Here is a 10,307-nt window from a genome sequence, read left to right on the forward strand (position 1 = left end):
TATTTCTCCTCAGAAACTTGAGACTCGACATGGGCTCGGACCCCAGACAGTCAAAACTCGACTGAGAAACCCTTACAGCGTCTTGTGAGCATCTTTGATCTAAATACAAATAAGTGTGACTGTTAAAGAGATACAAGTATGAATAGCAGTTTCTCTGAATTCCTCTAGCATACAGTGATGACACAGTAGAGTTTCCTACCGCACAGTTGTGACTTTTCCTCCACCTGATTTTTATAGATTTATAGGACTGTCTCATTACCTAGCTATCAAAAGCAGAGCCCATGTATCCCCACTAAGAACCCACCATGACACGACATGAGTCTTTGTTATAAAATTCAATTTTACCTGTCAGTCAGAGGCTGTATGTGGTGTTATCACCTAGCACTCTGTCCTTATGGAGAAGTGGCCCTTTAGCTTTACCCAAGGCTATGCTCTCCCCTGTAAATAAACCTACCATTCTGCTTATCCGCAGCTCATTACCTCCAGTGTCAGGTGTCAAGCAGAGTGAAGGTATCATCAACACTGACCTTTCTTTAAGGGGTCAGCAACTCGGGCTAACTGAGTACTGAGCTGCAGTTAGTGTTAGGCACTTCAGTGCGCAAATGCACTGTGAATATGAATATGCTTCCATTTTGCTGTCAGATGTGCAGTGATTGTGAGGAGGAACCAGTTCGCTTGGATAAGTTCAGAAGTGTAATCAAGGGTGAAGGAGACACATCTCCCGTACTGCTTCTAAACTGCAAACAGTGACAGACAATGTAGTGAAACCTTTACTTTAAGACAAGCAGGCTAAAAATGAAAGTTTCTCAATGGTTTTTGAACCCGAACATTTGACGTCTTAAAAATCTGCACATTTTGTTGGTTTTCTAAGTGGAAATACATGAACATGTTCTCTACAGGAAAGAAACGTTAGAGCATAATTGCTATTTCTACACACATAAAAAAATAGTCTTTGAGTGCCTTTTGTACAAGTTGTTGTTTTTAATTTGTTTAATTTAAATAAAGAATTAAACTACTAAATATGAATTATGCTTAATTAATGTAATTTGTTGTACACTTAGAAAATCAAAAACATGTACTCTGACTAAGGGTGCCTATACTTTTGCATAAGACTGTACTTCTAAACTGATTCTGCACAATAAAGGTGCCAGATAACCTCATTAAATAATGTAAAGGCTTTAGGTAGAAGTTGCTAGAAGGATTTTTCCATGGGGCTCTTGGTGGTGCCTCTTTAAGGGTTTGGGGGAAAACATAAATCAGTGTAAACCCAATATATTATTTTTTTTTTATGTAAAAATAGTAAGTATGTGGCTTTGGTTGGGGTAGAAATGCTTAGATGCAGCTTTAGAAGTCTATTTACAACCCTGTTATTTTGCCACAAAATCAAACACATTGATTCTGGTGGGCTCTTGAAAAAATTATGAGTTCAGATTTTACTGGAGACTTTACAACATCACTAGGGCTCACAAGAGTGTAGCATAGTTTTGAATTTCTCGCCGTGGTGTTTAGTTACCTAGCTAAAGAGATTGTAGCTAGTTGACTACGGTTAGCATTTGTCTTAGCACAATACCTGCTCAGTTCTCCAGGTTTGGCTTGTTTGATTGTCTCTAGTCCAGTTGAGGAAGTCCATTTAAGAAGAGATGGTAAAAGCTGTGTGAGTAAGGGTTAGCTTTTCCTCACTCACTGAGCTTTAGTTATTGTTCCACAGGCATTGGTACAAGAAAAGCCATGGTCAGGAGACCTGGTTCACATAGCGAACAATAGCAATATTCTGGAGCATATTCTGCAGAGTCTGGAGGAGACAACTGACTAAAAATAGCAAAAGCACCATGTTCTCATAAAGTGGCTGTTGTGTTTTACCTCCAAAGGCTTTCACTGGAGAGCTGGTTGTCTGTAAACTTTGGGGATGTAAATAATAATGAGCCAGGACTGTTATGAAATAGTTTTGAAGGTTTGGGATTGGTCTGTTTTACAGCTGCTATTTTGGTTATGCTGAATTTTCTTTCTAATTAAGAAACAGTGTTTAAGGTTTACGGTTTGTCATTTCCATGTACCAAACTGTCATTATTTTGCTATGCCAAGATAAACCACAAGATAAATCCACTAAAAGACTTTATAGTTGCTTTATTTACCGTTCCTTCAGAAAGAATCTGCTTACTGTTGAAAGAATGTGGAATAAAGTTTAATTTTTCACCCTCAAACTTCTTCAGCAGAGTTATGCTCCAAACATTATTCATTATTCATTCAGAATAAATAAATGTGGCCAGTTTCACCAACAATTCTGATGTTTTCGCTGCTTTTTCATTTTAACTCAGTCCTCCATATTCCATTCCGAATTGAAAGGCAAATAAATGATAATTGGAACACATCCCCCAGTCCTCCCCTCCACCCCTATCCTTCCCGAACCATGTTAATTCATACAACATGTCAAGAAGTGAGGCATGGTTGTGATAACATTATTAGAAGGATTGTTTGTGAGGGTGTCTTATTCAATTAATTCAGTTCAGCAGAGTTATCCACTGTGGAAGTATGAATGAATGATTGACTCTCCAGACACCCATGGGAGAAAGCCTAATTGAAGACATTTTATAGTCTTATCTATTTTTAATTCCATGTGTCTCCCCCTGTTTATGAAAAGTCAGTCGCTGCCGCTGTAGCTTCGCAGCCGCTGCACGTAATGTGATTGCTGATGACTCATTCCGTTCTATCCAATTTCCTCACATAATTATCAATAAATGTGTTGAAAAATATTGCAGAAGTGAAGGAAGAGAAAAGCTGTGCAGACGTCAGCTAGCTGTTATCTTACATTAGGGTTCTGTGTGGGCCAGTGTATTATACCTCGTTCAAAATAGCAGCTGGAATGATGACTGCTGTCATTGTTATTGCCCCTCATTTTGCATCATTTTCTGAAGTGAAATTCAGCAAATGCCACAGTGATGAGAGCCCACAGCGGCAAGTCAGTGGCAAGACTTGTGTCCAGCATAGTAATGGAAGGATTCTGAATACATTTCTTCTCAAGCAGTTTATTTGATGGCCTGCTGCTATAAGTGCCCCTTTCCAAAGAGGGCACTTTAACACAGATGATGGATCCATAGACTAGCTGGTCAGAATGGAGTTTAAAGTAAATGGATGGACAGATAAAAAAAACAATATTGTAGCGTCAAATGATTGCATGCTCATTTCAGTCCTTAAACTTTCTTAAATTTGAGATTTTATACAAGTAAGGACTCGTTATTGAGTTATTATCCCTCTTCTTTGTTTAAGAAGCTCTTGGGTTGCTTTTAGGGTATGTTTTTGGGTCATTATCCATCTCTGCTGTAAAGCATTATCCAATCAGTTGTGCAGCATTTGACTGAATATAAGCAGATAGTATAGTTCTGTATAGCTCTATACATTTCACTACAACCATACTTTCATATGCCATAACAGTACCTCCATCATGTTTGACAGATGGTGTGGTATGCTTTGAATCTGGAACTCTTTCTTTCCTTTTCCATACTCAACTTAAGTAAGCTTGGTTTCATCTGTCTAAAGAATGTTACTGCCGGCTTTTCTGGATGTTTTCTAGAAATCAAATCTGGAACAAGCCACGATACTGCTTATCTGTCAAATGTCCAATTACTTTTAAGGCCTGTGAAAATTGAGGAACTATGTAAACCAATTTGATGAGCACAAATGTAATTGAGTCTAAATATCCCACTGTCTTAGAATCGACTCCAGCACTGCTCTAGACCGCTGAACTTGATTTTTTAGCAACATACCCACAAAGTGGCCAGCGACTGGAAAGGTTAAAAGTTCACTTCACTGTAATGTAAACGCAGCAGGTTTTAAATGAGTTGAACGACAGTTGGTTCACTTACAAGGCTTGTGATTTGTGTGTCAGTGCTTGATTTTAATTGTTCGTGCTTATGCTGTTCCAGCTCAGAAGAGCAGTCGATAGATTTATATGACACCAGGAACTGTAAAATAACTTTGACTTTCTGTCTTCGCAATCACTCTGGAGACAGGCTTGGCTGCGCTAATTGTTGTTTGCTGATCATGCAAACAAATTGGCCTTTAAATAGGAGAGGTGGCCTTAGTGACACCCAATTTCCACCTAATTACCATTGCAGATTAATTGGATGTCTTGTTAAATGTAACCTCTAAATGTTAGGATATACTTGCACACCAATTAAACGTGTGCAGGGGGAAGAGTGAGGAGGGGGAGGAGACAGACGAGCAGTGAGTCGGCTTCTGCCGGTAGCGTGCTCAGCATGGTAGACAGTGTCCCTGTGGAAGAGACAGGCATGTCAAAGTGACAGAATGAGCTGAGAGACGTGTGAGGATGTGAGGACATTTTAATCTCTACGGACCCTTCCCCTGCTGCAGAGTCCCCGCACATTAGAGCTGTTACAGAGGAGGGAATGACTTCAGGTCAGCGTTTGTCAACGATCTGGACTTTTTCGAAATTACATGCAGTACCAAACCTGAGATCTTTAAACCTGCCTATCTTTCAAAACACAGACTCCCCAGGGTGAAAAAAAATAGTCAGAGACATAATTGCAGACTACTTTTTAGACTAGCAGAATTTTGAATCAGTCTGAGATGAAGTGCTCAGCTGTCAAGTGGAATTATAATGAGGCAGAAAAGGTGGTTCCATGTTTCAGCTCTTCACAGAGGCACAGCAGAGAAGAAAATGTGTGTGATTTATATTAAGGTGACAAGATCAGAGGTAAAATAAATCAAATCCAAAAGGAATAGTCTCTCAGTGTGTTTAATGGTTGAAAATAACACTGGCATTGAAAAAAAAAGTTACTCAAATATTCTGATATTCCAGCGGCGTTCACAACTGTATGCACTTTCCTACACTGTATTCCCTGACAGTGTGGTGAACTCATTAAAATTATTCTATTTGTAAGCAAAACTGCAAAACAGTTCAAACAGCTTAAAACATTCAAGTTCATAGAACGATATTCAAGTTTTAATCTCAACAAGCTCAATGTGTTCAAGTAAAGACAATCACTAAACTCATTGTTTTTCATTTAATATTTACGGAGCGTCTGACGCAATGCGCTCCTGCATGCCCATTGGTTATAGCCGTCTAATTAGCATACTGGGATTTCTGAACAAACATGGCGGACAGTGCGGTTGGTGAGGGAAAATAAGTTTATTAGCAGTTTTTAAAAAAGAAACAGTTAATTTACTCTCTTTCTCTGGATAAGTACATGTTTTTGTTCTAAACACTGGCATAATTTGCGGCAAGTGATGTTTTTTTTATTAAGGGGAGCTATTTTGAAGTGCGCGCACGTTTTTTGAACTCCATCTCGCGCGCCTCGTTAACAGCACCTGGAGGGAGAGAGCGCGAGCGCTGCTGACCTGCTGAACTCTCATAGTGCAACACAAGTCCCAGCGGTCTTCATTCTCCTTACTGTGGCTGCTGCTCTCATGCTTGGAAGTGTAATTTGGTGAGTATATTTAAAAATAGTTTAATTGTAGTTCGTTTTTGAGGTAAATAAAACTGGTAGTTTGTCCGTTTACTTTGCCTGTAACTTGGCTTGTCGTAATGGGGAACAGCTAACTTGCTAAGCTAAGCTAGATTCAAGATTCAAGAGTTTTATTGTTATATGCACAGCAGAAACAGACAGTTACGCTGTACAATGAAATTCTTACTTTTCTGTCCCTCCATTCACCAATAGATAAAGATAACAAAAAAGAAATTAACAAATAATAATAAAAAATATGTATATACAAAGTAAATAAAGTATAATAATATAAGTTGAAGTAAAAAAAATTAAAGTAAACTTTCCTTTTTACAATTAAAAAAAAAAAAAAAAGAAAATAAAGGTTACATGTGCTAATAAAGTTACATGTGCTTGAAAAGCAGCAGCTATAAAGTGCAGGTTGCAAGTAAGAGATGTAAAAGCTAAGCTAGTACCTAACCTAGGTTAGTTAACTAGCTAGCTAGCCAACGTTAAAGAAGAAAGTTAACTTAAGTTAGGCTAATTAGGTAACGTTATTTTACATCTAAATACCCATAATAGTTGTTAATGTCTAAACTTGGTTAAACTATAGTTATTTTCTTGGTACTTTACAGTGTGTTTAAACTTGTATTTCCCATATTCACATTTAGTTTGAGTGAGTTTGATATTCCTGCACTGACAACAGAAAATGCAGTGAAATAGAGAGGTTTAGCTAGAGATTGATAGTGGAAAGGCCATGAAAGCAGAGTCTAAACTTTAATTGTTTTTGCTGTGTGTTCATTTAAAATTGCCTAATGTCGATGTAGTTAGCTTCTGAAATGTTTTGTTATTTTGCATGCTTAAGGATTTAATGATAAGAGCAGATAACGTAGATGTAAATGCAATTCATTGGTGCTTTTGATTTTTTTTTATCATTACAAACAAAATCATTATTCTCTGACATTGACTACTGTGTACACATTGATACATTTGTTGCATTGTCAAAGAGATTTGTATTTGTGTGTGCATGAACAGGAGGGTACACTAAAGATGAACGTGTCCAGCCCCTAAAACATAACTGCATAGGTAAGTATAATATGAGTTAATTAAGTGCTAATTTTGTAAAGCAAATTTAGAGCAGAGAGAAATATAACAGAAATTTTAGAAATATAGAGCTCCTACCTCAACAAGTATTAGCTTTTTGTCACTTGCCTGTCATTTTGTCAGTTGGTTTATAATGGCAGATATGGAGTGGAAATGCAGGTTATGTGATGCCTTCTCTGATACTCGTGGCAAGTTACTTTGTCATTACCGCTTGCAACATAACCACTATTCAAAAGTCTGTCCTTTGCCATGTCTTTACAACTCGTGTATTTGCACATTTCGGTCATTCAATGCACTTAAAATTCATCTTTCAAGGATTCACAAAAACACAAAAGGGACAAGTCAAGGGGGACAAGGAGTGCAAGTGGTGTATACATGTCCCTTGTGTGGGTTTAAGCAGCCTTTTTCAGAGAAAACACTATTCACTCATTTAAGAGGGCATTTGAGGACCCATGAAATGGTAACATGTCCATATAAGAGCTGTGCCTATAGTACTAATGTGTACACTTCCTTTAATGCTCACAAAAGCAGAACACATGGAGACTCTAGTAGTGCAGATCTATTTAATCATGTCTCTACTGATGAAGACTCTGTAGGCCTAAGTGCTGCTGGTTCTTCTGTGGAAAATGTTGACCTGTGTGAGGGGTTGGGACCATCTGAAAATGAAGACACATTAGATGATGAGGATGATGGTTACCAAACATCCTTGCCTTACAGAGCCAGGAAGTCACTGTGGGTGGTATGGCTGGAAGATTAGCCTAAAATTTAAGATGGGTAACTATCGCACCAAGCTGAGCAGGTCTGGATGTGATGAGGTGGCTGTTAACTCTGGTAAGAGGAGCCGAAATAACCCAGAGAGTGAGTCACCCCACTGCAACATCAAAAGACCTCGTCGAGCAGAGGTGAACTATCTACCAAATTTCCCAAGAGGAGAGGATGCCTCAAGTCTGGAGCGACTAAGAGTGCAAGTGGTAGAAGAAGTATCAAAGATGGATAAAAATCTACAGATGATAGAGAGACTAATGCAAACTACATATGCATTACGCCGGAAACAAATAATTGCCGACAACCCATCCCAATCTGTCAAGGACCTTCTGGAAAATTGGTCTGCGCTTCGAATAGAGTCACAGGTAACTTTTTCTTAACTTTCTTGTTACATTTATCCTCATACTGGTATTTGTAGAATCAGATTTCTAGAAAATTTTATTGAAAACTTCTTTATTGCAATCTTCTGTACTCCAAGGTTTGTGATGTGATAGGAATTCCAATTTATAAACAAATTTTAAATGCAGATTGTAATGTACTGTAAAACAACAAATTATACAATTGAACATTAATCTTATTTGTATTTCTATGCCTGAATGTTTAGGTTTGTGCAGAATTTCACAGGATCACAAATATCAACTTGCGAAGCAAGTTCTATGCAGAGTTGGACAAACATACACCGAGGTTATTGGCTGTCTACCGGCAGAAGGCTGCACGTACTGGCAAGACTGCGGAAGCTCTGAGGAGCATATTTAGTGCTTATGATCTTCTGGTATGTGACCACATTTAGTATTAATTTTAACAAAGATATTGCACAAATTTTATGCTTCTTCTGTTTTTTCTTCTGCTTCCCCTGTTTCTTCCTATCCTGCATCTACTGCTGCTTCTGTTGTTTTACTCTTCATTTGTTTCTTCTCATTCCCTCATCTAATCTAAAGAGTTTCACATCTATTTACAGGAGCAATGTGATGTAAACCACAGACGTACTGCTGCGCTTCGAGCCCTCCCTGTGTTCCTTTGTGAAGATGACTCTGCTTTTTTCAGGACTTGGAACGTAAGTTACTAAATATGTACAGGGTTAGTCAAAAGTTGCAGGATACCCTTTTATTAAATGGTCACCATATATTATTACTGAAATAAATGGCGTCCTTTTATTTCAGTACAAGAAGTATTTTTGCTCTCAACAGTAATTGTTCAATTTTATGTCTTGGGACACTTTGTGCCACTACTTAACCAAAAATATTAAAAAATCTATAACCCTCATGTTTTACATTTGAAGACATCCCACCAACACCACTGAATCTTGTATGCTTGTTCTGCTTTGGAAAGAAAGCATAAGTTGGAAGAAAGAAATCAAAGATTGGAATTATTGTTGTATGTGTGTTTACTATTTTGTTTGTTTTTGTTTAATTTATTTTTCAGACTGAGAAAGAGAGTGAACCGGACATCGCAGACTTGGCAGTTGGTCTTCTCACCATGGTGAATGAAGACCCAAGTTCCCCTGTTCAATTCAGCCCTGCAAGGATTGCCATTGTGCTGGAAGGTGACATTGTGCTGAATGACCTTTCTTATTTGGCTGATGCTTTTCTCATGTTACTTGGTTTAATGTATGCATTAAACATCTGCTATCCAAAAAAACTGATCCACACCTTCCACTTCATTCAGAAAGTCATTATGGGCTTGGATGACTTTAAACCACTAACACCCAGGCTGCTAAATCTAAAAAATGATCTGCTAGGGAGGGTGTAATTGGCGAATGATACACTCCCTTTTGATGGGACTTTTGTAGGTTCTGCCTGTTGTAAATTCCTGTTGAAGCATCACCTTTCTATGCTCTGTTAGATAAACCTGCTGTTGTGGTAAGTTTTTTTTTTTTTTTTTTTTTTTTTTTTTTTTCCTAGATTGCATTACCACCTCTTTAAATTCCAAGTTCCAAAAATTGTTCTGTTGGAGAGTCACAAATATGTTCAGAAAATATGCCAGTTTTTTTTTTTATTATTGTTGCCATGGTACAGGCCATTGTACACAGAATTGTTACTGCACAGGTACACATTACTAAGCATTAAGGGCTTAACTAAACATGCTTAACATATTTTGTTTAATACTATATTTTATTTTATTGTATTTTATGGAATATTTTTTCAGTTTATTGTATGCAGAGCAGCCCTATTAATACATGGCTAGGCCTGTCACGATTGCTGTAATGTATTGTACTATATACTGGCCCAAAGATTATTGCAATAGTAAAATAATAAGTTATTTTAAGGCAAATGTATGTGACAGATATAATGATAATATAATGGCATGATAATGCAATTAAACCCTTTTAAAGAGCAATGTACTTTTAATAATTATTAATATTAAGAATTTGTGAGTGGAATATAAGTAAATACTCATTATGCACAAGTTAAGCAAATAAAATGAAACCAAAAAAGCTGACATACTTGCTCCTCATTTGCTTTATTCATTAAACCCATTGTACCATTAGTCAATGTGATTATTGTGACAAGCCTATGCAAAGCCATACATTTTTTTTTTTTTTTTTTTTTTTGGTTTAAATGGTGTAATGTGTTTTGACTTCAGCAAAGTTTTATTGTACCTCAGAATGGGTTTTATATATTTGTTGAAATGAGTGGTTTATGACTTGCATCCTGGTTACTGATTTGCTAAAATAAAACGTTAATTTTAGCAGATTAACGTTTCCTTGTTTTATATTTATTTTTTGTGAAGGTATTTTGAGTTAAGTTAACTCAATTACTTTGTGGTAATTAGTTTCCTCAAATGTTTTAAGTAAAGTATTAGTCAAGTATGAGTATTTTCTAGTTGAAATGTTTGAGTAAATGAAAAGTGTGTCTGACACAATATTTTTAATTTAAACTTAATACAACTTTTTGAGTATTCCAAACTATTACAGTATACATTTTTTGAGTTCATTAAAAGTAGTTTAGTATAGTTAAGAAAACATTTAAATATTAAGTACAACATATACAGTTATTTTAA

General features: G+C 36.9%; 1 protein-coding gene across 1 annotated transcript; it reads left to right on the forward strand.

The window, feature by feature from the left end:
- The first annotated feature begins 6,497 nt into the window (after positions 1–6,497).
- Positions 6,498–9,958, forward strand: LOC140575156 (uncharacterized). The gene is made up of 5 exons (XM_072695343.1): positions 6,498–6,524; positions 7,260–7,672; positions 7,912–8,079; positions 8,266–8,361; positions 8,730–9,958. Exons 2-5 carry the CDS (start codon positions 7,313–7,315, stop codon positions 9,054–9,056), a joined length of 951 nt encoding a protein of 316 aa, XP_072551444.1. The 5' UTR covers positions 6,498–6,524; positions 7,260–7,312; the 3' UTR covers positions 9,057–9,958.
- Positions 9,959–10,307: the final 349 nt, after the last annotated feature.

This window comes from Salminus brasiliensis, chromosome 13, assembly GCF_030463535.1.
Source record: "Salminus brasiliensis chromosome 13, fSalBra1.hap2, whole genome shotgun sequence".
Taxonomy (NCBI): Eukaryota; Metazoa; Chordata; class Actinopteri; order Characiformes; family Bryconidae; genus Salminus; species Salminus brasiliensis.

Coding starts and splice junctions, on each gene's coding strand:
- LOC140575156 (XM_072695343.1), top strand. CDS start 7,313: ATGGGTAACTATCGCACCAAGCTGAGCAGGTCTGGATGTGATGAGGTG. Junction 8,080..8,265: donor TTAGTGCTTATGATCTTCTG/GTATGTGACCAC, acceptor ATCTATTTACAG/GAGCAATGTGATGTAAACCA. Junction 8,362..8,729: donor CTTTTTTCAGGACTTGGAAC/GTAAGTTACTAA, acceptor TTTATTTTTCAG/ACTGAGAAAGAGAGTGAACC.